This window comes from Macaca mulatta, chromosome 2 (genome assembly GCF_049350105.2).
Source record: "Macaca mulatta isolate MMU2019108-1 chromosome 2, T2T-MMU8v2.0, whole genome shotgun sequence".
NCBI classification, from domain to species: Eukaryota; Metazoa; Chordata; class Mammalia; order Primates; family Cercopithecidae; genus Macaca; species Macaca mulatta.
The window spans coordinates 59,445,973-59,473,918 of record NC_133407.1 but is presented as its reverse complement, the minus strand read 5'-3'; the positions used below and the strand labels follow the sequence as shown (position 1 = coordinate 59,473,918).

The 27,946-nt window shown below is 38.7% G+C and overlaps 1 protein-coding gene across 4 annotated transcripts in view; it reads right to left on the bottom strand.

The window, feature by feature from the left end:
* KCNAB1 (potassium voltage-gated channel subfamily A regulatory beta subunit 1) overlaps nucleotides 1-27,946 on the bottom strand; it is a 420,197-nt gene that overhangs the window by 248,387 nt on the left and 143,864 nt on the right. The window contains 1 exon segment of one of the 4 annotated variants that reach the window (NM_001260716.2): nucleotides 2,170-3,279. The exons of the other annotated variants lie outside the window; for them this stretch is intronic. Coding sequence (NP_001247645.1) covers nucleotides 2,170-2,390 — 221 coding nt within the window. The 5' untranslated portion in view covers nucleotides 2,391-3,279. 4 annotated transcript variants of the gene reach the window in all.

Below are 27,946 nucleotides of genomic sequence, written 5' to 3'. Positions count from 1 at the left end.
GTCTACTGAAGACCCCAGATGGCTAACTTTTTGTTAGAGAACTGTCTTTAGTTGTCAGTAATGAAAGGTGCCCAAGTGAACCTTGCTCACACCCTGAGCTTTTGGGAAGCAGAGAGTTATCACTCAACAGAGTTGAGCTGCGCCACCAGAAAAACCTTAATACTTTAAAGGAAATCTCCTGACTTCCAAAGGCCTTCATAACAGCAAACTCTTCCAACACAATCATCAAGCAACTATGAAACTCTGCCTCAAGAAATTAGTGATCTTACTTTGTATTTCTTCTGATTTACAGAAAGAAAGTTCATAGTGCTGCTAAAGTACTAGAGGTCACAATTTAAACCACCTTCTGTGATCTGCCTTAACCCTGGAGGGTCCTGTTCCTGGGGACCTTGCCCAGGAAAGCAGCTGCTCATCTCCATCTCAGTAGCTGAAATGCATGCAGAGCAGGACTGTGTCCACAGGGCAGGGGCTGTGTGTGTGCCCCAGCAGCAGCTGTAGAAAACATCAGTGGACTCAAGACTACAGTCTCATTTAGAGAACTGTCACTGTGGTGCCCCACTCTCTCCATCACAGGGATGTCAGGAAAAGCAAAGCCACTTACATAGCTGGTGCTTCAATGAGTCAGGCTGCTTACATTTGTACTGTAGCTGGGGCAAAAAGAGCTTTAGTTAAGGTTGTTTTGCTTTTTCCCACCCAAGGACGTTTTTTCTTAATGGCTCAAACATATATCAAAACAATAGTGCTTGACGTTTGTGCAATGAGAAACTTTCCTGTAACTCTGCAAAGAAACTTTTTTCAAGGGCGACTTTTATAAAAATAGGTTTAAATGCTTTATTTCAGCAACACCACATGAGAAACACAGTGTTGCCTATGCATTATTTTAATTTAATTAACTTCATCCTATCCTAAAACCTGATTCCTAACAAAGACAAGAGTTAGTTAGATGTAGATAATTAACAAAATCATATCTGCAAACTGAAGTAACCAAAGTTTTTGGAAGATGTGTTGGTAGCTTCTCTCCTCTACATTCACAAACACTTTTAGAAACTAGAAGCAGAGTAGTTTTACAGAAATAAAGTCAGAGGGACTTGGTACAAAGCAAATGTAATGAGGAGGCAGGAGTCACATAATTGAATAATGAAATTTTCTACTTATCAAATGTAAGTCATGCCCCATTAGACAGAGCATCCACTATTACCAGGATGATTCCAACTATGGAAAACAGCACAGAGGATGCGGAAGCTTTAAAATTTATGAGGAAACTAGTAGAACTGCAACAATTTACATTTTCTCCTTATTTCACAAGGTCTACATTTTATTTCAAGCAGTATTTAGGCTTAAATATGGCAGTATTCAATCTAATTTACCATTGTAGGTGGTTTTTCCTGCAAGAAAGCTTCTTTAAAAAGCTTTCTACAGCATTTGTTAACTTGGTCTTTCAAAAGAAAAATAAGTGCGGGCGCGGTGTTTTAATCCTGTAATCCCAGCACTTTGGGAGGCCGAGGCGGGCGGATCACTTGAGGTCAGGAGTTCGAGACCAGCCTGGCCAACATGGTGAAAACTCTTCTCTATTAAAAACATAAAAAATGAGCCGGGTGTGGTGGCAGGCGCCTATAATTCCAGCTACTCAGGAGGTTGAGGCAGGAGAATCGCTTGAACCCAGGGGACTCTGTCCCAGGAGACAGAGCCCAGGTCGTGCCACTGCACTCCAGCCTGGGCAACAGAGCAAGCCTCTGTCTCAAACAAAACAAACAAAAGATAAATAAGAGAGCAGTACTAGATGGGAAACTATTTCTGATAGTATAATCCCAGAAACTACAGTCTTTATCATAAAATAGAACAAACACATTTGCTATTGAAAAACTATCCTGATCTAAATACCAGTTCCAGCAGTTGTGTTTTTTTTCTGGGTACTGAAATGTACATAGTTCCTAAGATGTTCATAGGACTTTAGAATTATACAAAATGGGCCACATTTTTTAAAATCTTCTACACACACAACCACCCTGGGTTTATTCATCCCCCTAAGGAGCTATTTTAGAAGCACCTGAGAATTCTGAAGTGAGCAACCCACTGACGAGTAAGTCACTTTTCAAAACCGATGGGCTGTCTCCACTGCACCTGTATAGAACCTGGATACCCCGCGCAGAGAGAATCTTACATGCATACCTATATTTCATGCCAGTCTGCTTTGCGGTGGACTCTTTGAGAGAAATGTGATGCTGAGGCGTGAACGTCCCCAGGCTGCGCGCGATGATAGCGACCGTGCGGAATTTGGCCCGGGCTGCGTTCACCACATTGGGGGCGGTGGAGCTCTGCTTGCTTAGAAGTCGGTCCTCACCATTCCGACTCTTCAAATTGTGCTCTGTGCAGGCTATGGAGACTTGCATTGCTTCCCCAGGCAGCGCACGGTCCCTCTCAGAACCCCAGAACACAGGCAGTCACGAGAGGCTGAGCAGTTGGGGGGAGTCCTGCTTTTCTTTTAAGCCCTCCTTGCTCCCCCTTCCTGGGGATGCCGTCAGAGGAGTCCTGGCGGCTGACTTCCGAGTCAAGCCCACAAAGTGGCACAAGGGGCTGCGATGCCGGAAAGAGTCCCGGGGACCCAGAGAAGTAAACAGACGGCCCCGAAGTTGTCACAGCAGCTGGAGGGAGAATCAGGCTTGCAAATCTTCCCGGGCTGTAATCTCGGCTGATTAAACAGCCAAATCCATGCAGTGGGGAGGTTTTTACAGAAGCCTAGAGCTGAGCATTCATGGTGACTGCACGCAGCCCTTCGCGGAGCCGGTCCGCGGTGTCTGAATGCGGGCTCGCTTCTGGGCGATGGCTCAAATCAGCGCAGGCTTACCGCAAGATGCGCCGCCAGCATCCCCTGGACCACAGGCAGGATGCTCAACTGGCGCGCGGAGCATCCCAAGAAGCAGCTAATCGCAAGCGGGTCCCCGCGGACTGGTGGTCTCCATCCACTCCGACTGTCAGCTCCCTCCCGCCTCCGCTCCGGGAGGACGTGGGGGCTCCTCAAGACCCCTCCCCACTCATTCTCGAGCAAAAGCCTGGGTTACTGAGCCTGCACCGACACGGGTTTGCAGCTGCAAGGAGCAGCAGGCAGGTCCCTTTAAGGAGCTCTTTGCCTTTGTGTGCGATGGGAAGGCAAGGATCACTTGCACCAGACTCTTGCTGTAACGAATCGGGAGGGTTGCTCCATAAAAAGGGGCTCTGCCCAGACTCAGACCAAATCTGCTGCAGCACAACAGTTGGAACTGGGGGAAGACAGAGAGGGGGTGCTTCTGCCGCGGAACACGCCAGTGAATTAACACGTGAATACTCTGTGACTGGCTTGCTGAAACACAGCTCGAAATCCCTTTTATTAGCCTTGTCAGAGTTCCTTTCCTCTCTGCAAGTTATTTCTCAAGCAGATAAGTTTGAAGTTTCCTGAGATGCCACAGTGCAGATTTTTTGGAATCAACTCTGCTAACTTACTGCAAAATTTATTCTGGCTACCAGAGGAGGGACTGGGATGGGGGAGGAACAGCAATCCAGCACCACCCAGGAGGGTGCTGCAGCAGGTCCACAGCACCACCCAGGAAGGTCCAGGCATGTGGCTGAGACCACATACACTGCCCATTCATCATCTGTGCCCAGCTATGAGGACAATCACTATATCCTATCTCCAGGTCAGGTGGGCAGTAAGACATCCCTGGGGACTCTGAACCCACATGAGGCAGGAATATTTTCTGATTTGATGTCAGGTGCAAAGCAATTCCTCAATAAATGTGACTGAACCAAACTAAGCATCAATTGGCTGGTAATTTACTTTCCATTTGAAATGTATGGAAACCAAACCCTCTCGCAGATTTACTTACAATAAAATTATGGCTTCTGCAAAATCAGCTTTCTAAATGTGGTTCCCAACAGACACTGCTGTCAAGCAAAAATAACCAGTATTTAACTCAACAATATTTCTGAATACCATCACCGTATTAGTCAATGAAGACCAATATGGAGAAAAAAGGAAGCACTGTCCCCCTCCTCAAGGAACAGGCCATCTGGGAGGGAAGGACAAAATATTCAGCCTTAAAGGGTCTGACTAACAATGTTGGAAGGCATATTATGACATATCTGAATGGGTGGCACGGACACTAAGTACACTAGAGAAAGTACACTGGAGAAAGTTGTTCATTTTGATTCATTCCCCACACTTCTACAAAGTCCCTGACTTTACTTGTTTCTGGGCCACAAAGATGTGGCTGAAACAGGGGCTGGGCCCTCAAGAAGCTCATAGGTGCCCAGGCGACCCTCCTAGAAGAATGAGACTTTACCTGGGACATGAAAAATGGGTTGAATTTGATTAGCAGGAGAGGAAGAAGGCAGTGATCCCAGGAGTTGCCAGGTTTGGACAGGACACACTATCTATGTGATTCAAAAAATAGCTGGTCTGGCCATTTCTTCCCAACTAAATTAAACTGTAGGAATAAAATTTTCAAGTAGAATATGTGCCTGTGTTGCATTCTATTCCAAACATGAATTTAACATTTTATAACCTGCAGATAAGATTTAAATCAGATTATAGAACCTCATCATTCACTCTCCACAACCTTCCCACTGTTTACTTTAAAAAGTAAACATATTGACTAATGTTCAGTGATTGAGAAGTAACTTTAGAATGAGTGAGTGTTGTGGAAAGGAAAAAATAAGTCTGGGACCCCTTCTTGTATGCTCAGCTCTGAGGGAGGAGTACTTGAAGCATGTCTTTACTCCCTGGATAAACAACAGTGGGCAGAGAGGAAGACAGATCATTAGAACCTTTATTTTTTCACACTCAGCCGGCTCATCAGAGATGATCAATGTGAATTGGGAAAGAAGTCAAAATGAGAAGAGGAAGAAGTGGGAGGAATCAGAAGGAACAGCTCAGAAAAGGAAAAAAAATAAAGCAGTCTGGGAGGCGAGAGACAGTGAATGAATAATCATCGGACCAGAGGGGTCAGGAGCCAGGAACTTCAGCTTGGACACTGGCTGAGCGGGAGGAGATGTGTGGGTGGCTCAGAGATGAGGTGGAGTGCTGTCAGTTCCACAGGGAGGACAGAAGACCTTGAAGGTCTGGATGCTGTAAGCTGAAGTGGCTTTCAGCCTTGCCAAGAACTAGCAGAGCAATGCCTGAAAGCATAACCAACAGCAGAACAGGGAGTAGGTTATCAGAATGAAACATGCAAGGCAGAGTGCCTCTTAGTCACCTTTTAATCCCCCATAGGACCAAGCAGAGTGCCTTGTGCATAGCAGGCCCTCACTCTATAAATAATTGAGAGAAGGAGATAAGAAAACAAAGAAAGGAAGAGGGAGGAAGAAAGGAAGGAAGGTAGGTGGATGGGAAGATGCCATATTCTTGGATAAACTTGATTCCTTAAAAAAAGAAAGAAAGAAAATCCTGCACGTTCTAGTTTAAGCACAGCCAGCTCACTTGAAAGGAGTGTATAATTGCCCCACATTCATGTCTGCACCTCTTGTGTGTAGATGAGTGTCCCAGCCTTTAGGACATGCCTCAAAGAAAATCAAAGACCTGAGGCCAGAGGATGCTCACAGTGCCAGTCTCTTTCTGGCTGCCCACAGTGCACCCTTTCAGATCCGACACCACATGGGCATTCTGACTGCCAGCCAGCAGCTTGGTGGCTTCCCCCAGCCATGCTCCCCTTCCCAGCGTTAATGGAGCAGTCGGTCTCAGGAGCCCAGAAATTAGATAACGCTTGGCTGAGAAAATGCTCATTCTTAATAAGTTTGTGCTAAGAGGCCACATGCCAATTAGACTTGGAATATATATTTTTTCATTGTCACATCATAAGATCAGGAAAAGTCTTCAGTGTTATTTCAGGTTTCAGTAAGACCCATAAACATAGATATAGATGTGGGTATAAATATAGATATAGATATTGTTTTCAACTGGCTTGTGTTCCCTCCAAATTCATGTGTTGAAGCCCTAACCCCTACTACCTCAGAATGTGATTGTATTTTAAGATAGGACATTAAAGAGGTAACTGAGGGAAAGTGAGGTCATATGAGTGGGCCCTAGCCCTAACCCAATGTGACTGGTGTCCGTATAGAAAGAGGAGATTAGGACACAGATATGCGAAGCCCATGGGAAGGCACAGGAGAAGACGACTGTCTATCAGCAAAGGACAGAAGCCTCAGAGAAAACCAACGCTTCAAGTACCTTGATCTTGGACTTCTAGCCTCCAGAATGGTGAGGAATTAATTTTCTGTTGTTTAAGCCACCTAGTCTGTGGTTCTTTGTTATAGTAGCTATAACAAATTAATACAGATATAGACATAGTTTGTTTTTACTTTAATTCTTATATCATTGCTCGCAAGAAACTGTTGGAGCTCACTGATGAAGGTGCCTCTAAAAGTTACTAGATCATGATAACTATAATTATTATTCCACCCTAATGCAACCTATATACAAAGTTGTATTTGGAGCTTTTTTTTTTTTTTTTTTTTTTTTTTTTTGAGATGGAGTCTCCCTCTGCCACCCAGGCTGGTGGCTCACTGCAACCTCTGCCTCCCGGGTTCAAGCAATTCTCCTGCCTCAGCCTCCTGAGTAGCTGGGATTACAGGTGTGCACAACCACGCCTGGCTAATTTTTGTACTTTTAGTAGAGACAGGGTTTCACCATATTGGCCAGGCTGGTCTCAAACTCCTTACCTGATCTGCCCACGTCAGCCTCCCACAGTGCTGGGATTATAGGCGTGAGTCACCGTGCCCAGCCTGGAGCTCTTTTTTGGAGCACATTGTATATAGGATGTATAGAGTGAATGATAATGATAGTTATCATGATTTAATAATAAAGTGCTTGAAAATCACCTCTTCTTGTATCAAAAGCCACCATATAGAGGCTTTATTACTTTGTGAAATTGATTTCCTCTTGTTTTGTGGATACACTGGGGTAGTTTTTTTAAAAAATAGATATGGAGGTTGCAACACTGCACAGGGCCAAATAATTACTTAGTCTTACGCTTTGCCTGAGTCTCAGCTGGTCCCTATTTGTTATGTAACATGTGGAATTCTTTGGCATTAATGTCTCCCATATTGGGTCATGGTGACAGAGCTGGTTAGGAACAGATCACAGGCTACATAGCACATATGCCAATGCCCTGTCTCCTCATGCTCATCTTAAGAGTCTTCATGGTAACTCAAAGGACTTTAGGGTATAGAGTCAGCTGGAGTTGGGTGTGAATCCCAGCTCTACTCTGCCCCTCCTTCCTGTGTGCCATTGAGCAGGATGCTTAACCTCCCTGAGCCTCAGTATCCTCAGAGAGATAAAATAGTGCAAGAACAACGGTTCTCCAGGAAAGGTGCTATCATTATCAACTCCATTCTACAGATGAAGAAACATGACACTTAGAGAAGTTAAGTAACTTGCCTAAAGTGACACAGGCACACTCAAATTTAACTTGAGGCAGCCTACCTCTGGAGACTTGGTTCTTACCCACTGTGCACAGTGATCCTCACTGCAAGAACTTCCTTATGACAGGGGCTTTAAATCATGTCATTTTATGAATATAGTTTAAAAGAAACCCCGATATTTTTATAAGTGATAGAAATAATTTCCATTTAAAAAGAGTAAAGATTTTAGAACAACTAAATCACCTATGCTTGGTAGCTTTTGAGGATGTCTGTTATCAACATGCTCAAATACTTCATGATACTTTATTCCTGTTGCTCAAAAAAATTTTTTTTCCAATCACCTGGCAAGTTACTGATTGATTAAATGTCTTGCCAGTAAAGTCAGAACCAAACATTTTTTACTGGGTCCACTCAGAACTTGTGGTTTATATTCCATTGGAAACCACAGTCAACAGGGGACAGAAAACAGTTATGTAGCCAGGAAAAATTGGGTTTATCCAAAACAGAAAAGAATGCTAATATTAGAAGAATTTAAACATGCAAGTATACAGATGACCCTGTTTTTGTGGCTATCATTTGTGATTAAAAGAAGAATCTAGAATGCAAGTTTGCTATTCATTAGAAATTCTTAAAACGTGAGTTTGAAGAGCAATTTATTATATTCTGAAAAATTGAACCAGCTATAAAAATTAGTATGGGCCCACATTTGCAGGAATAGAGCATTTCGAATAACAGGCAAAGTAAAATGGAGAGGCCATATTGGAAATACTCAAGCCTCTGCTGAATAGAACACATTTCCAGATGTCTACCCTCCTATTTCCCTAGAAAAACAGGCTCACCAGAGAACCTCCACTGAGAAACTCTGAAGGCAGGCTTAATACAGATTTTCTCACACTACCAGCCACATGTCCAGAACTACAACATAATTAATCAAAGAATAGGTGTGCTTTCCAATGAACATTTAAACTATATCTACAGCCACTGATGATTATTTCCTGAATTTGAACACTCTGACATAGAAGACCTCTGTTATTTATCCATCACTTTATATGCTCGAGGCAAGGTGCCATAGTGTTATAGGAAGCAAGTGTGAAAAATCGGAAATTCAGGCTGGGTGCGGTGGCTTACACCTATAATCACAACACTTTGGGAGGCCAAGGCAGGTGGATTGACTGAGCTCAGGAGTTTGAGATCAGCCTGGGCAACACGGTGAAACCCTGTCTCTATCAAAAAATATAAAAAATTAGCTGGGCATGATGGCCTGTACTTGTGGTCCCAGGCACCCAGGAGGCTAAGGTAGGAGGATCACTTGAGCCTATGAGGCAGAGGTTGCAGTGAGCCAAGGTCATGCCACTGCACTCAACCTGGTGACAAAGTGAGACCCCCATCCCCCCCACCAAAAAAAGAAATTCACAATTCAGACTATTTTGTTCAGGCCTCTTCATGGTAGTTAATTTCTCATAAGCTTGTCTGGAACCTGGACATAGCACTAAGAGGAGACGGGGACACATGGTCAGTTTGTTTTTTACAAGTGTCATTATTTTTTCCTAAATTATTAGTCATTAGTATAATTTTTGCCATTGTCCTATGTTAGAACAAGATGGCATAAATATTGGCCATGTCTTTGGATAAGAGATTTTCCTAAAGACCTTAACCCACAGATAATTTGTTTTCAAAGATAAGTGGAATTATTATATTTCATCTACTGTAAAATAATGTCAACCCAAATACACGTTTATTTTATATACCACTAAAATAAAAAATGTGGTCAGTTATGACATAATGCTTTCTTATCCCTTATTTTTTTATTTTCAATTAATCCAAAGAATCATTTTAAACTCAGTTAGACTGTCTCCCTCCAATTTCACTCTTGTACATATATAAAAGGAAAATATGACAGAAATAAATAGGTTAAAGTATTCCCAAATTTGTTTACATTCAGAATTTGAAATTATGAATGTTTTACTGAGCATTATTAATGTCCATGTCTTTCGACACAGCCATCCTTTGTGTTGATGATGTAGCATTTTTTTTGAAAGCATGCTCAACTTTTGTCTCTGAGACTTTTTTCCAATCTGGTGACACCGACTCTCAGAGTTTTGATGCACAACTTACAGGCATTAGCAACCAGATCATGACAGCTGCCTGGCCAGCGGCAGTTAAAAATGATTTCACAATTTCAGCAAAATTTTTAAAATATGCTTCAAAGAATTGATGAACTATGATGATTTCTAAAATGGTATATTATGAATTCCCATTTTATGGCAATTTAAATCTAAAATACTGCAAATTAAATGAAGGAGGGAAGGAAAAAAGAAAATGTTTTTTGAGTACCCGCTCTGCTGTAAGCACTGTGTTAAAAACTTCCACATCCATTATCTCATTTCAAAGGAAAGGGGAAAAAATAGACTTCGTGAAGCATCTGACTTAATTGGACTCAAAACTAACGATTCTACAGGTGGAGTTACATAAACATTTATCTTCACCCTTGAAAACTACAGCGAACTAGACTCTTGAAGAGCTTCCCACATAATGCTAACCTTGCATGATGGGATGGAGAAAAATATCTAACCTGAAGGTCTTTCAGGAAATAAGTTAATAAGTCAAAATTTGTTTCTGTTCATATTTGTTCATCTTCTTTGGGTGAGAAAAGCCATTATTACATGTCTCTTTACCTCATAACATCTAATATGTTTTTATGAATAAGTGTATTTTCTCACTTCTTTTTTATTCCATTCATTTTTGAAGGAAGAGTGTTGTAAAAAGGGCAGATCCAAGATCCTATGAAATTCTATAAGAGTTAAGTACTTAAATTTGTCAGATCACAGAAAATTAATGTAGGAGACACTCTCAACTTTTTATCACAGTTAAAATGAAATGCATTTTGGGAACATAAATGTTTTATCACCTCACACCTGTTGCTATCCATCGAAAGGACAAGAGATAACAAGTATTGGCAAGGATGTGGGAACTCTTGTACACTGTTGGTGGGAATGTAAATTAGTACAACCACTATGGAAAATGATATGGAAGTTCTTCAGCAAAGTAATAATAGAACTGCTGTGTAACCCAGCAATCCCACTACTGAGTATATACCCAAGGGAGATGAAATCAGCATCTTGAAGAGATATCTGCACTCCTGTGTTTATTGCAGCACTATTCACAATAGTCAAGACGTGGAGGCAATCTGAGTGTCTGTGAATGGATGAATGGATTTTTTAAAATGTGGTATGTATACAATGGAATATTATTTAGTCCTTAAACAGAAGAAAATTCCACCATTTGCAACAATGCAGATGAACCTGGAGGACATTTTGCTAAGTGAAAAAAGCTAGAAACAGAAGAACAAATACAGGCATACCTCACCTTAATGTGTTTTGCTTTATTGCACTTCACACATATTGCATTTTTTATTGCACTTCACACATGTTGCATTTTTTATAAACTGAAAAGTTGTGGCAACCCTGCATGGAGCAAGTCAATTGGTACCATTTTTCCAATAGCACACGCTCACTCCATGTCTCTGTGTCGTATTTTGATAATTCTCACAACATTTTAAACTTTTCATTATTATTATATCTGTTATGTTGATCTATGATCAGTAATCTTTGATGTTACCACTGTCATTGTTTTGGGTGCCACAATCTATACCCATATAAGATGACAAATTTAATTGATAAATGTTGTGTGTGTTCTCCCTGCTCTACTGATCAGCTATTCCCTCATCTCTCTCTTTTTCCTGTGGCCTTTCTATTCTCTGAGATACAATAATATTGAAATCAGCCCAATTAATAACCCGACAATGGCCTCTCAGTGAAAGGAAGAGTCACACATATCTCACTTTAAATCAAAAGCTAGAAATTATTAAGCTTAGTGAAGAAGGCATGTCAAAAGCCGAGACAGGCCAAAACCTAGGCCACTTTTGCCAAACAGCCAAGTTGCAAATGCAAAGGAAAAGTCCCTGAAGGAAATTAAAAGCGCTTATCTAGTGAACACATAAATGATAAGAAAGCAAAAGAGCCTTATCGCTGATAGAGAAAAAGTTTTAGCGGTCTGGATAGAAGATCAAACCAGCCACAACATTCCCTTAATAAAAATCATAATCCAGAGCAAGGCCATAATTCTTTTCAATTCAAAAGGCTGAGAGAGGTGGGAAAGCTACAGATGAAAAGTTTAAAGCTAGCAGAGGTTGATGCATGAGTTTTAAGGAAAGAAGCCATCTCCATAACATAAAAGGGTAAGGTGAAGCAGTAAGTGCTAAATAGAAGCTACAGCAACTTATCCAAAAGATCTAGCTAAGATAATTATTAATAAAACTAAACAACATGTTTTCAATGTAGACAAAATAGCCTTCTTTTGTAAGAAGATGCCATTTAGTACTTTCATAGCTAGATAGGAGAAGTAAATGATGGTCTTCAAAGCTTCAAAGGACAGGCTGACTCTCTTAATAGGGGCTACTGCAGCTGGTGACTTTTAAGCTGAAGCCAGTGCTCATTTACCATCTCCAAAACCCTAGGGTCATTAAGAATTATGCTAAATCTACTCTGCCTGTGCTCTAAATGGAACAACAAAGCCTGGATGACAGCACATCTGTTTACAACATGGTTTGCTGAATGTTTTAAAGCCAACTTCCTAGACTTACTCGTTAGAAAAAAAGACATATTTCAAAAATTACCATTCATTGACAATGCACCTGGTCACCCAAGAGCTCTGATGGAAATGTACAAGAAGATTAATGTTGTTTTCATGCCTGCTAATACAACATCCATTCCACAACCCATGGATTAAGGAGTAATTTTCACTTTCAAGTCTTATTATCTAAGAAATACATTTCATAAGGCTACAACTGCCATACATAGTGATTTTATGATGGATGTGGGCAAAATAAACTTAAAATCTTCTTGGAAAAAAACTCACCATTCTAGATGCCATTAAGAACATTTGTGATTTATGGGAAGATGTCAAATATCAACATTAGCAGGAGTTTGAAAGAAGTTCATTCCAGCCCTCATGGATGACTTCGATGGGTTCAAGACTTCAATGGAGGAAGTAACTACAGATATAGTAGAAATAGCAAAGAAAACTAGAATTAATAGTGGAGGCAGAAGATGTAACAGAATTGATGCAACTAATGATGGACATGAACAGACAAGGAGTTGGTTCTTACAAACGAGCAAAAAAAAGTAGTTTCTTAAGATGGAATCTACTCCTTGTAAAGATGCTATGAATATTATTGAAATGGCAACAAATGATTCAGAATATTCCATAAGCTTAGTTGATCAAGCAGTGGCAGAGTTTGAGAGGACTGGCCCTAATTTTGAAAGAAGTTTTATTGTGAGTAAGATGCTATCAAATAGCATTGCTTGCTATAGAGAACACTTTCATGAAAGGAACAGTCAACTGATATGACAAATCTCATTGTCATCTTAAGAAATTGCCACAGCCACCCAATCCTTCAGCAACCACCATTCTGGTCAGTCAGCAGCCATCAACATCAAAGCAAAACCCTCCACTAGCAAAAAGATTACTTACTGAATGCTCAGATGTTCATTAGCACTTTTTGGCAATAAAGTATTTTTAAATTAAGGTGTGTACATTATTTTTAGACATGCTATTGTATATTTAATATGACCACATTGTAATGTAAACATAACTTTCATATGCACTGGGAAACAAACAAACTTATTGGAATATTTTCTTTATTCTAGTGGTGTGAACTGAATTCACAATATCTCCAAAGTATACCTGTACTGTCTGATCTCACTTACACATGAAATCTGAAATAGTCAAACTCATAGAAGTAGAGAGTAGAATGATGGTTGCCAGGAGCTTGGGACAAGGGAAATGTTGAGATGTTAGTTAAAGGGTACAAAGTTTCTGTTATGCAAGATGGCTAAGTTCCGGAGATCCGCCGACAGCATGGTGACTGAAATTAACAATGCTGCATTGTATACTTGAAATTTGCTAAGAAATTAAATCTTAAGTGTTCTCACCAGAAAAAAATAAAAGAAAAAGAAAATGGTAACTATGTGAGACAACAAACATGTTAATTACCTTGGTTGTGGTGATTATTTCACAATGTATGCATATGTCAAATCATCAAGTTATGCAGCTTAAATATATGTAATTTTACTTGTCAATTATACCACAATAAATCTGTAAAACAAAAACCCAGGAAATGTTCAATAACTTTTGACAGAACTACTTAGTGGTAGAGTTTGAGCCATCATCCAGGTATCCTAACTGATATTCAAAGACACTTTTGACTACATTGCAGATAGTTATTTTTTATTTAAAACCTTCAAATATGTCATTAAGATTTTGTCAAATAAATTTCCTAGTTAAAAGAAAAGTTCAGTTCTTACCTTACGCTCCAAGTACTGTATTTTCTGGTTTTTACAATGTCCATGTAATTACTCTTGTAAGTCAAATGAAATAAAATAAGTATTTTATTATAAAGGTATCGCAAGTTCCTAATGGAAAAATTGAGAAAGTGTAGGTAATTCTCTTAACCATGTGTGAAACTTGGTTACAGAGCAGGGAGAGAACAGGGATACATGGAAGAAAGAAGGAGAAAATGTCATTGGGTAATCCAGATTGTCAGTGTCTTCTTGGCTTTGGTGTTTATTTCCCATGCATTGTTTTGTGGTTTTTGTAATTGATATTGTTGTTGTTCATGTATGTAGTTGAGGATTTTTCAAGGTATATATCAGTTACCCCGTGCCTTTCTTTTCTATTTGTCCATTTGTCTTTTCCTTTTTGTGTATCATCTATCCTTAAGTCAACTATTAATATTTGTCATCACTATCATCCATATGCATTTTTTATTGCTTGGGTGACAAATTCTATACCTTGGAAAGAGAAAAAGGTAGAAAATTCAGCCCTCTTCATGGGACTCACTTCCTACCTGGGGAGTACACAGATATTCATGGATGACTAGCTATGTATTCTATATGTCAGAATAAGTGCAATAGCTGATACACACTTTAGAGGAAGAGAGAGAGACCACTGTGGGTAGGGGCAGTTCGAGAGACTACAGTGATGTCAGAAAAGATCTCGAGGAGGTGGAGCAAGGTGGCCGAAGAGAAGCCTCCATCGATGATCCTCCCCACAGGAACACCAAATCTGACAACTATCTACACACAAAAAAAACAGCTTCATAAGAACCAAACATCAGCTGAGAGATGGTAGTACCTGGTTTTAACTTCATATCGCTGAAAAAGGCAGTGAAGAGGGTAGGAAAGACAACTGTGAATTGCTGACGCCACCCCTCTCCCACCCCACAGCAGCAGCTGCATGGCATGGAAAGAGAATCTGTGTGCTTGGCGGGGAAGAGTGCAGCAATTGTAAAACTTTGCACTGGAACCCAGTGTTGTGCTGTCACAGAGGAAAGCTACATGGGGCAGAACTCAGCCAATGCCCACAGAGGGAGCATTTAGACCAGGCCTAGCCAGAGGGGAATTACCCATCCTAGCAGTTGGAGCTTGCTTTTTGGGAAGCCTCACTGCCAGGGGGTAAAGTGCTATGGGGATCTAAATAAACTTGAAAGGCAGTCTAGGCCATAAAGCCTGCAATTCCTAGGCAAGTCTAAGTGCTATGCTGTGCTCAGAGCCAGTGGATTTGGAGGGCATGTAACCTAGTGAGACACCTGCCAGAGCAGCTAAGGGAGTACTTTTCCTCCCCCTTCCCCAGTCCCAAGCAGTGTAGCTCATAGTTCCAAAAGAGACCCCTTTTTTTCACTTGAGGAAAGGAGAGGAGAGGGAAGAGTAAAGAGAACTTTGTTTTAAAACTAGGGTATCAGCTCGGCCATGGTAGGTAGGGCAGCAGGCAGAGTTGCAAGTCCCCCTTCCCAGGACCTAGCTTCCAGATGACATTTCTAGACAAACCCTGGGCTAGGATGGAACCTGTTGCCTCTAAGAAAAGGAACTATTCCGGGCAGGATTCACCACCTGCTGACTAAAGAGTCCTTGAACCCTGAATAATCAGCAGCAGTAACCAGGTGGTATACACCAGGGGCTTGGTTAAGACTCTGAGACATGCTGGCTTTAGGTGTGACCCAGCATATTCACAGAAGTGGTGGCTATGAGAAGAGATTCCTTCTGCTTGAGAAAAGGAGAGGGAAGAATAAAAGGGGTTTTGTCTTGCAGCTTAGGTACCAGCTAGGCCACAGTGGGAAGGAGTACCAAGAGGGCTCTTGGCGTCCCTAATTCCAGACCTTGGCTCCTGGAAAGCATTTCTGGACCTACCCTGGGCCAGAGGAGAGCTCACTGCCATGAAAATAGAGTCCCAGGCCTGGCAGCATTCACCACAAGCAGACTGAAAAGCCCTTGGGTCTTAAGGGAACACTGGTGGTAGCCTGGGAGTATTGCGCACAGGCCCGTGGTAGTGGTGAACATGGCAAGAGACCCCTCTGCCTAGGGAAAGGGGAGGGAAGAGTGGGAAAAACTTTGTCTTGTGTTTTTGTTGCTAGCCTAGTCGCAGTAGAATAGAGTGCCATCTAGATTTCTAAGGTATCTGACTCTAGGCCCTGACTCCTGGACAACAACTCTGGACCCACTTGGGGCCCAGGGGAACTCACCACCACCCTGAAGGGAAGGACAAAAGACTGCCTGGCTTTGCCACCAATTGATGGTAAAGCCTGAGGTCCTTGAGCAAACATAGGGAGTAGCCAGTTAGTGATTACAGCAGGCCTTGGGCAAGGCTCAGTGCTGTGCTGGCTCCAGGTCAGACTGAGTACAATCCCAGTGGTGGTAGCCACAGGGGTGCTGGTGTCGCTCTTCCCCCAGCTCCACACAGCTCACACAGAGAGAGACAGTCTCTGTATGGGAGAAAGTAAGGAAAGAGAACAAGAGTCTTTGCCTGCTAATTCAGAGAATTCTTTTAGATCTTATACAAGACCACCAAGGCAGTACTTCTACGAGTCTACAAGAACTACAGTGTTACTTGGCCTGAGGAGTCCCTTAATGCAGATATGGCTGCAGTGACCAAAAACTTAGATCACAACACCTAAGACTCTTTAAATACCTGAAAAGCCTTCCCAAGAAGGATGGGTACAGATAAGCCCAGGCTGCAAAGACTATGATAATTACCTAACTTTTCAATGCCCAGACTGGTGAACATTTACAAGCATCAAGACCATCTAGAAAAACATGACATCACCAAACGAACTAAATAAGGCACCAGGGACCAATCCTGGAGAGAGAAAGATATTTGACATTTCATACAGAACATTTGAAATAGCTGTTTTGAGGAAACTCAACGAAATTCCAGCTAGCACAGAGAAGGAATTCAGAATCCTATCAGATAAGTTTAACAAAGAAATTGAAATAATTGAAAATACTCAAGTATAAATTCTAGAGTTGAAAAATGAAGTTAACATACTGAAGAATGCATTAGACTCTCTTAATGGCAGAATTGATCAAGCAGAGAAAAGAATCAATAAGCTGGAAGACAGGCTATTTAAAAATACATGGTCAGAGGAGACAAAAGAAAAAGAATAAAAAAGAGTAAAACACATCAACAAGATCTAAAAGATAGCCTCAAAAGGGCAAATCTAAGAGTTATAGGCCTTAAAAAGGAGATAGAGAGATAGAGGTAGAAAGTGTATTTAAAGGGATAATAACAAATAACTTCCCAAATCTAGAGGAAGATATCAATACTCAAGTACAAGAAAGCTATAGAACACCAGGCAGATTTAACCCAAAGAAGGCTACCTCACAACCTTCAATAATCAAACTTCTAAAGGTCAAGAATAAAGAAAGGATTCTAAAAGCAGCAAGAGAAAAGAAACAAATAACATACAATGGAGCTCCAATATGTCTAGCAGCAGACTTTTCAGTAGAAGCCTTACAGGCTCAGAGAGAGTGGCACGACACATTTAAAGTGTTGACAGAAAGAAAACTTTTATCCTAAAATAGCATACCTGATGAAAATTTCCTTCACACATGTAGAAGAAATAAAGACTTCCCCAGACAAACAAAAGCTGAGAGATTTCATCATCAGCCTGTCCTATGAGAAATGCCAAAGGGAGTTTTTTTTTTTACCTGAACGAAAAAGATATCAATGAGCAATAAAAAACCATGTGAAGATACAAAACTCACTGGTAATAGTAAGTACACAGAATATTATGACTCTGTAATTGTGGTGTATAAACTACTCATATCTTAAGTAGAAAGATGAGAAGATGAAATGTTAAAAAATAATAACTATGAGAACTTTTCAAGACAGCGCAATAGTGTATAAATAGAAACAACAAAAGTTACAAAACAGAGAAACAAAATTATAGAGTTTTATTAGCTTTCTTTTTGCTTATTTTTTACTTTGTTTGTTTATACAATCAATGTTAAATTGTCATCAGTTTAAAATAATGAGTTATAAGATATTAATTGCAAGCCTCATGGAACCTCAAATCTAAAAACATACAACAGATACACAAAAAATAAAAAGCAAGAAATTAAAACATACCACCAGAGAAAATCACCTTCACTAAAAGGAAGACAGAAAGGAAGAAAAGAAGGAAGAGAAGACCACAAAACCACTAAAAAAATATATAACAAGATGGCAGGAGTAAACCCTTATTTATTAGTAATAACATTTAGTGTAAATGGACTAAACTCTCCAGTCAAAATACATAGAGTGCCTGAATGGATTTTTTAAAAAAAAAAATGTGGCTGATAGCTCATGCCTGTAATCCCAGCACTTTGGGAGGCCGAGGTGGGTAGATCACGAGGTCTGGAGATTGAGACCATCCTGGCTAACACAGTGAAACCCCGTCTCTACTAAAAACACAAAAAATTAGCCAGGCATGGTAGCGGGCACCTGTAGTACCAGCTACTCAGGAGGCTGAGTCAGGAGAATGGCGTGAATCTGGGAAATGGAGCTTGCAGTGAACCAAAACTGCACCACTGCACTCCAGTCTGGGCAACAGAGCGAGATTTCGTCTTAAAAAAAAAAAAGGAAGCCCCAATGATTTGTTGCCTGCAAGAAATGCACTTCATATATAAAGACACACATAGACTGAAAATAATAAAGGGATGGAAAAAGATACTCCATGCAAATGGAAACCAAAAGAGAGCAAGAGTAGCTACATCTGTATCAGACAAAATAGATTTCAAGACAAAAACCATAAAAAGAGACAAAGAAGGTCATTATATAACGATAAAGGAGTCAACTCAGAAAAAGGATATAATAATTGTAAATATATATGCAACCAGCACTGGAGCACCCAGATATATAAATAAATATTATTAGCACTAAAATAATATCTGAAGACTTCACCACCCCACTTTCAGCATTGGACAGATCATCTAGCCAAAAAAAGTCAACAAAGAAAAACCAGATTTAATCTGTCCTATAGGCCAAGTGTACCTAATAGTTATTTACAGAGCACTTCATCAAACGGCTGCAGAATACACATTCTTCTTGCCAGCACATGGATCATTCTCAAAGATAGACCATATGCACACGTTACGCCACAAAACAAGTCTTAAATATTCAAAAAAACTGAAATAATATCAAGTATCTTTTCTGACCACAATGGAATATGGCTAGAAATCAACAACAAGAGGAATTTTGGAAACTATACAAACACACGGAAATTAAACAATATGCTCCTGAATGACAAATAAGAACAGCATTATACTGGCACAAAAACACACATATATACCAATGGAACTAAATGTAGAACCCAGAAACAAATCCATACATCTACAGTGAAGTTATTTTTGACAAAGGTGCCAGTAACATTCACTGGGGAAAAGGACAGTCTCTTCAATAGATAGTGCTGGGAAAACTGGATATCCATATGCAGAAGAATAAAACTAGGTCATTATTTTTCTCCGTGTACAAAAATCAAATCAAAATGGATTAAAGACTTAAATCTAAGACCTGAAACTATTAAACTGCTACAAGAAAACACTGAGGAAACTCTCCAGGACATTGGACTGGGCAAAGATTTCCTGAGTAATACCACAACAAACACAGACAACCAAAGCAAAAATGGACAAATGGGATAACATCAAGTTAAAAAGCTTTTTGCACAGCAAAGTGAACAGCCAACAAAGTGAAGAGATACTGGGAGAAAATATTTGCAAACTCTCTATCTGACAACAGATTAATAATCAGAATATATAACAAGCTCAACCAACTTTAGAGGAAAAATTCTAATAATCTGATTTTGAAAATGGACAAAATATCTGAATCTCCAAAGGGACATATAAATGGCAAACTGGTATATGAAAAGGTGCTCTACATCACTGATCATGAGAGAAATGCAAATCAAAACTACAATGAGATATCATCTCACCCCAGTTAAAATGGCTTTTATCCAAAAGATAGGCAATAACAAATGCTAGAGAGGGTGTGGAGGAAAGGAAACCCCTACAGCTGTTGGTGGGAATGTAAATTAGTACAGCCACCACGTAGACTAATTTGGAGGTTTCTCAAAAAACTAAAAATAGAGGTACTATATGATCCAGCAATTCCACTGCTAGGTATATACACAAAAGAAAGGAAATCAGTATATTTAAGAGATGTCTGCACTCTCATGTTTATTGTAGCACTATTCACATAGTCAAGATTGGAAGCAACCTATGTGTCCACCAAGAGATGGATGGATAAAGAAAATGTGGTACATATACACAATGGAGTTTTATTCAGCTGTAAAAAATAAAGAAATTCTATCATTTGCAACATGGAGGTCATTATGTTAAGTGAAATAAACCAGGCACAGGAATAAAAATTTGCATGTTCTCATTTATCTGTGGGACCAAAAATTAAAACAATTGAACTGATGGAGACAGAGAGTAGAACGATGGTTACCAGAGGCTGGGAATTGCAACGCGGGGTGGGGAGGAAATGGATCAAAAAAATAGAAAGAATGAATACAATCTAGTATTTTATAGCACAAGCAGGTGACTATAGTCAATAATAATTTAATTATACATTCTAAAATAATTAAGAGTATACTTGGATTGTTTGTAACACAAAATATAAATGCTCAAGGTGATTACCTTGATGTGATTATTACACATTGTATGCCTCTATCATAATATCCAATATACCCCATAAATATATACACCTACTATGTACCTATAAAAATTTTTTTAAAAATTTAAAAAGCAAAGAAAACATTTGGGCAAGTAAGGGCAGAAAAGAACCTGGGCAAAGGTAGAGAATAGGGGAGGGAGACTCTACCAGCAGAGAGAGCAGCTTCAATGGGGAGATTGAGTGGTCTATCAGGGAATAATGAGCAACCGTGTTGGAGGGAAACTCATTTGGACAAAGGATTTCTGTAATAAGTGATGCAAAACAATGTACATAAATCATGTTGGACTTGTTGAGGACAGCCTGGAATAAAGGGTCAGGTGAGAACTCCTCTCTCTAGGCAACTGGGGCAGAATGAAGAAAAAAGTTTTATCAAGGATTCTGGTCTGGGGTCAAGGGTATAAGTAGTATTTTAGGCAGATCAATCTGGTAACCAGGCACAGGGTGGCCAGGGGGTGTAAAAGACTCAAGCAGGAACACCAGAAGGAGATAACTAGAGTCAGCCAGCCATAAGGTAAAATCTGTTAAAGGAAGAACGATGCTTCTACTGTCAGTTCTAACAAGAATATAACGGGAAAATGTTCACTATGCACTATGAACTGAAAAAGCAGTCCACAAGATATGTAAAATGTAAGACTGTTTTGATGTAAGCAAAAAGTATGTATCTCTGCAGAGAACAAAAGATATGCTATATACTGAAATATTATCAGTAGTTATCTGTGTGGATGGTGGGATTAGGGGGTGCCTTTATTTTGTTAGTATTGTATTTTATTTTCTGCTGCGAGTACATATCACTTTTGCATACGGAACCAAAGAAAGTTATATCCAGAAAAAAGAAATAATGCTTTCTGTAATGGGGACCCTGTAGGTGTACATATTCTGAAGGGCAGACCAATGACTTTTTTCTGTTTATTTCACCACATCCAGTAGTGTGGGATAAATTTCACTAGGCAGACTCAGTTTACTTTTTAATAAACAAGCATCTGGGAGCAGATTATCCAGAATATGAACACTGAGCTTTGCTGACTGATGTGGAAGAATGTAGCAAGTCACATCACTGTTTATTTGATTCTCTGTAGATCTGATATGGATTGCTGTTGAGGAGTCAGGCAGGGAGTGGTCTGGTCCACTAAGGACAGCAATAATTATGCATGGAATATTAAAGGAATTTTCTGCAGTAATGACTTTGTGAATTCTATTAAACTGAGCCTTTTTAACCCTCTCTATAAAGAAAAGAGAAGCTATAGTCCATAGTTAATCAAAGCTGAGCTCCTTGGGAGCAAAGGACATGTCTCAGTCTATCACACAGCTGTGCAGAGAGGTGCTTTATGAATTCCTATTGAATGAAAAAAGGGATTTAAACCAGCCTCTGGGATAGTGACATAACTGGATGGGAATATTCTATGTAGAAATTGAATCATTGTGTTAAAATGTCTAGGTTATCTCTAATAACAGTAGTGTGTCCCCAGTATTTTGCTTTTATTCTTTGCCCTTCGCTCTACTTGATTTTACGTAGTTCTATGGTAATGACGGAGAGAAAATGGGAGTAATGCAGCATGGTGTTTCTGTGTAGATGTTTGGAATATTGGCAGAGGGGTAGGAATGAGGAAGGGGCTGGAATAATGGGAAAAAATTAGCTAAAGTCAAATGCAAGAGAAGATTTGAAGACAGGCATAAAGCTTAAGCTTAATCTGCTCACTAAATTCCAAGGGGAGGTGGTTGATCAGTTTTGGGAAAAGTTCAGGGTATTATTTATATTCACAGTTTTTGTTTGTTTGTTTGTGTTTTTGTTTTTTGTGACAGAATCTCACTTTGTCGCCAGGCTGGAGTGCAGTGATGCAATCTTGACTCACTGCAACCTCCGCCTCCTGGGTTCAAGCAATTCTCCTGCCTTAGCCTCCCAAGTAGCTGGGACTACAGGCATGAGCTACCATGCCCAGCTAATTGTTGTATATTTAGTAGAGATGGGGTTTCACCATGTTGGCCAGGATGGTCTCAATCTCCTGACCTCGTGATCCGCCTACCTCAGCCTCCCAAAGTGCTGGGATTACAGGCATAAGCCACTATGCCTGGCCTCACAGGTTTTAGAGATTAGCATATGGGCATATCTTTTGGGATCTACAATCCAACTAACTATAGTCAGTTTGGGGAAAGCATGGGTCAATAGAGGAATTCTCATAAATCAAATAAGGGCAGCTGAGCCTGCCCGTACCCCACATAGAGGCCCTTTTCCCAGGGATAGCAGTGTTGGCTCAGGTATGGAGAATCACATCCACATAAAATAATTCACATGAAAGGGTCACCAATCACCACACTCATGGTAAAAATGGAAAGGCCCACTGAATCAGGGCCTCTTTGGGAGAAGTACTGACCCGGGGATAGGGAGATAATGACACATGGCCTACTTAGGAAGTAGAAGTAGCCAGATGGAAGCTTAGGGAGTAGAATGGATGAATGGATGGAAGCAGGATGGAAACTATAGACATGCAAGTTGTGGAGAAAACAGCAAGCAATGATAAAACCCCTAAAAAATAATGGGTTTGTTATTATTTTCACCATTTTCCTAAGCAAGAGTACCCCAAGTTTTTAAATGAATAGATTTCTTGTTTGTGAAAGCTTGAACTATTATGTCCCCAGATGTAGATATTGGAATCTGGAAGTCATAGTATTAGGTGGTCCAGGGCTAGAATGGCTCAAAATTCAACCAGAACTCAGGTCTCAGATTCAATTCTGAATACAGAAGATTCCAGTCATGTGACTCATGGTGAGGTCAAGGAGCTGAGAAAGACACTAAAATTCAAAAGAATTCAGTGCTTCTCATTAAAAAGAAAACCCAGAATCTGAACAACTCAAGACAGTAGTTAGGGAACCAAATAAGCTAAGTGGTCACTGAGGTCAAAGTGAATCAGACACTGAAACGGAAAGATAACTTTGAAAATGTTAAACCAAACAACTTTTTGGTTGTTCGGTTTAACAATCAAAACAAGATTTGCAGGGAATGTAAAATACTTTAGTTTAATATTAAAAGACGTGGCATTGCATGAATAAATAATTTTAATATTGTGTTATAATTATTATATACATGCGTATGTATTTGTGTGTATATATAATATTACAAAGTATAATACAAAGGATAAGGAATGAATGAAAGTACATTGGAGCAAAGTTTCTACGTTTTATCATAATCAAGTTATGTTAATCTGAAGTATAATATGATAAGTTAAAGTGCATATCATAACCACTAGAACAATATCACTAAGAAAATAACTCACAGAAATATTTTTAAAAATGAACAAACTAATTAAAATATGTATTTAACACAAAAGAAGGCAAAGAGGAGCAGAGTAACAAAAAGGAAAGAAGACATTTAGAAATGCAACACAGTAAACGTAAATTAAATCATATCAATGAATGCATTAAACATTTGTGGTCTAAATGAGAAGACAAAGATTGTCATGAAAAATCAAGATCCAACTATATGCTGTGTATAAGAGATATACCTTAGATTCAAAGAAAAATATAAATTGAAAAAAAATTGGAAAAAGATAGACCATGCAAACATAAGAGAGCTGCAATGACTACATTACTGTCAAACAAAACAAACTTTCTTTAAGATAAAAAATGTTATCAAAGATAAGGACATTTTATAAAAATAGAACAGCCAATACATTAGTAAAATATGGCAATCATAAATGTATATATGGACTTATAAACAAAGCACCAAAATACCACAAAAACAATAGACTTGAAAGGAAGAAAAGACAATTCTACACTTTTTGTTGGAGATTTTAATACCCCACTCTCAGTAACTGATAGAACAACCAGACCCTCCCCTGCAAAATTGCAAGAATATTGAAGACTTGAGCAATACTATCAATCAACTCTATGTTAGTAGCAATATGCAATTGGCCCTCCCTATCTGCAGATTCAACCAACTGTGGATTGAAAATATTTGAAAACAATCAACAATTAAAAATAGCAAGTCAACAATAAAAATACAATGCAACTATTTACATAGCATTTACATTGTATTAAGTATTATAAGTAATCTAAGATGATTTAAAGTATATGGGAGGACGTGCATAAGATGTATGCAAATACTACACTATTTTATATAAGAGATATGAGCACCAGGGGATCCTAAAACCAATTCCTGGTTGATTCTGAAGGAAAACTTTATAGAACTCCATACCTAATGACTGCAGAATAAACGTTCTTTTCAATTACATATGGAATATTCTCCAAGATGGACCATATGCTAGGCCAGAAAACAAATCTTACTATATTAAAAGGGTTGATGTTATAAAAATATTCTTCAAACACAATGAAATTAAGTTAGAAATCTAAACCAGAGAAAAAACTAGAAATTTTCAAACATTTGGAAATTAAATAGCACTATTCTAAATAAACCATTGGCTTAACAAAGAAATACAGAGGAAATTTTAAAATATTTTGAACTGAATGAAAATAACATTTTAATAATTTATGGGAAGGAGCTAAGGCAGCATTCTGAGGAAAACTAATAGCTTTAAATACCTATATCAGAAAGTATCAAATCAATAACCTAAGCTGCCACCTTAAGAAACTTAAAAAGAAAGTGAAAAGTTAAACAAAATCCAAGCAAAAGAAAAGAACTTTTTTTGTATTATACTTTATGTTCTAGGGTACATGTGCACAACGGGCAGGTTTGTTACATATGTATACATGTGCCATGTTGGTGTGCTGCACCCATTAACTCGTCATTTACATTACGTATATCTCCTGATGCTATCCCTCTCCCCTCCCCCTACCCCACAACAGGCCCCCATGTGTGATGTTCCCCTTCCTGTGTCCAAGTGAGCTCACAGTTCAGTTCCCACCTATGAGTGATAACACGTGGTGTTTGGTTTTCTGTTCTTGCGATAGTTTGCTGAGAGTGATAGTTTCCAGCTGCATCCATGTCCCTACAAAGGACATTAACTCATCCTTTTTTATGGATACATAGTATTCCATGGTGTATATGTGCCACATTTTCTTAATCCAGTCTGTCACTGATGGACATTTGGGTTGGTTCCAAGTCTTTGCTATTGTGAATAGTGCCGCAATAAACATATGTGTGCATGTGTCTTTATAGAAGCATGATTTATAATCCTTTGGGTATATGCCTGGTAATGGGATGGCTGGGTCAAATGGTATTTCTAGTTCTAGATCCTTGAGGAATCGCCACACTGTTTTCCACAATGGTTGAACTAGTTTACAGTCCCACCAACAGTGTAAAAGTGTTCCAATTGCTCCACATCCTCTCCAGCACCTGTTGTTTCCTGACTTTTTAATGATTGCCATTCTAACTGGTGTGAGATGGTATCCCACTTTGGTTTTGATTGGCATTAAAAGAAAAGAATTAATGAAGATTAGAGCAGAAATCAATGAAATAGGAAAATAAGATAAAATCCATGAAATCAAAAGTTGGTTTTATGAATTATCAACACAGTTAACAAAACTTAGCTAGACTGACTGAAAACAAATTACCCAAATCAGAAATTAAAAGGGGGATATAACTTCTGACCCTACACAATTAAAAAATATATAATAAAATATGAACAACTAAAAAAAAATTGAACAACTTCACACCAAAAAAAAATAGACAACTTAGATGAAATGAACAAATACCTAAAACAACACAAATTACCAAAACTGACTCAAGAAGATAAAATCTAAATGGACCTTTAACAAGTGAAGAAATTTAGTCTTAATTTTAAATGTTTCCACAAAGAAAAGCCCAGGCTCAGAATTCACCCGTGGGTTTTCTTAAATATTTTAAGATGACATAGTAACAATCCTTTACAAACTCTTTTGGAAAACAGAAGAAGGAATAATTCTCACCTCTTCTTTAAGGTATTATTTTAATACCAAAACAACACAAAGACACCAGAAAAGAAGAAACAACAGATTGATATCACTCATGAACATAAATGTAAAAATCCTTAACAAAATATGAGCAAATCAAATCCAGCAACTTGTAAAAGGATTATAGGCCATCACTAAGTGGTCCGTAGTTTGGTTTTACACCCAAAATACAGTTAGTGTAAGGTGCCAGATTAATAGAATAAGAGGAAAAAAAATGAATGATCAGCTCAATAGATGAAGAAAAAAACACTTTTCAAAATCTAACACCTATTCATGATAAAACTTTCCCAAGCAAAAACTATAGGAGAACTTCCTTAACCTGAAAGAGTGTCTCTATGAAAAATCCACAGCTAACATCATACTAAATGGTAAAAAAAACTGAATGTTTTTCCCCTAAGACAGGGAACAATGCCACTTTTCCACTTCTTTTCAACACTGTAAAGGATGTTCTAGCTAATGCAATAAAAAATAAATACAAGGAAATTAAAGATGCCTAGATTTGAAAGGGAGAAGTAAAACTGTTTTTATTCATAGATGACATAATCTGTTATGTAGAAAGCCTCAAGGTATTCATCAAAAAACTACTAGAATAAATGAATTTAACAAGATCACAGAATATAAGATCAATATTTCTATATACTAGCAATAAAAAATCCAAAAACAAAATTAAGAAAGATTTTTGTCATAAAAACATTAAAAAGAATAAAATACAAAGAAATAAATGTTTAAAAAGAAATACAAATTTTGCATACTGACTACTACAAAACATTGCTGAGCAATTAAAGATCTACATAATGTTCACATTCTTGAACTGGCATAGTCAATACTGTCAAGATGACAAATTCTCAACAAATTGATCTAGAAATTCAATACAATCCCTATCAAAATCCCAGCAACTGTTTTTGTAAAAATTAACAAGCTGATTTGAAAATGTATATGGAAATGCAAGGAACTTAAATAGCCAAAACAATTTGAAAAAGAACAAAGAGAACTTGCATGATCTAATTTTAAAACTTACTCCAAAGCTATAGTCATCAACAAAGTGTGGTATTGGCAAAGGATAAGTATATAGATTAATAGAAGAGAACTAAGAGTTCAGAAATAATTTCTTATATTTATGGACTATAACTTAATCTTTGACAATGGTGCCAAGACAATTCAACTGAGAAAGCATAATGGTTTCAAAAAATAGTGCTAGGACAATTGGATATCCATATGTGAGAAAAAAACTACTTAGGCCCTTCCCTCAAACCGCACACAAAAATAAACTCAAAATGAATCATAGACCTAAAGTTAAGAGTTAAAACTCTAAATCCTCTAGAAGGAAACATAGAAGAATTCTTTATGATCTTGGGTTTGGCAAAGCTATGACACCAACAAAAGAAAATTTATAAAAGAAAAAAAAAGGTTAATTGAACTTCCTAAAAATAAAAATTATTTTACTTTAAGTAAAACAATTACTTAAGATATCACTAAGTAAATGAAAAGACAAGCCATAGTTTCAAATCTTGTGCTTGATAAAGGACCTGTATTCAGAATGCATGGAGAATACTAATAACTCAATAGAAAGAAGATACGTAACCCAACTAAAAAAGCTGGATGAAAGATTTTAATAGACATTTTA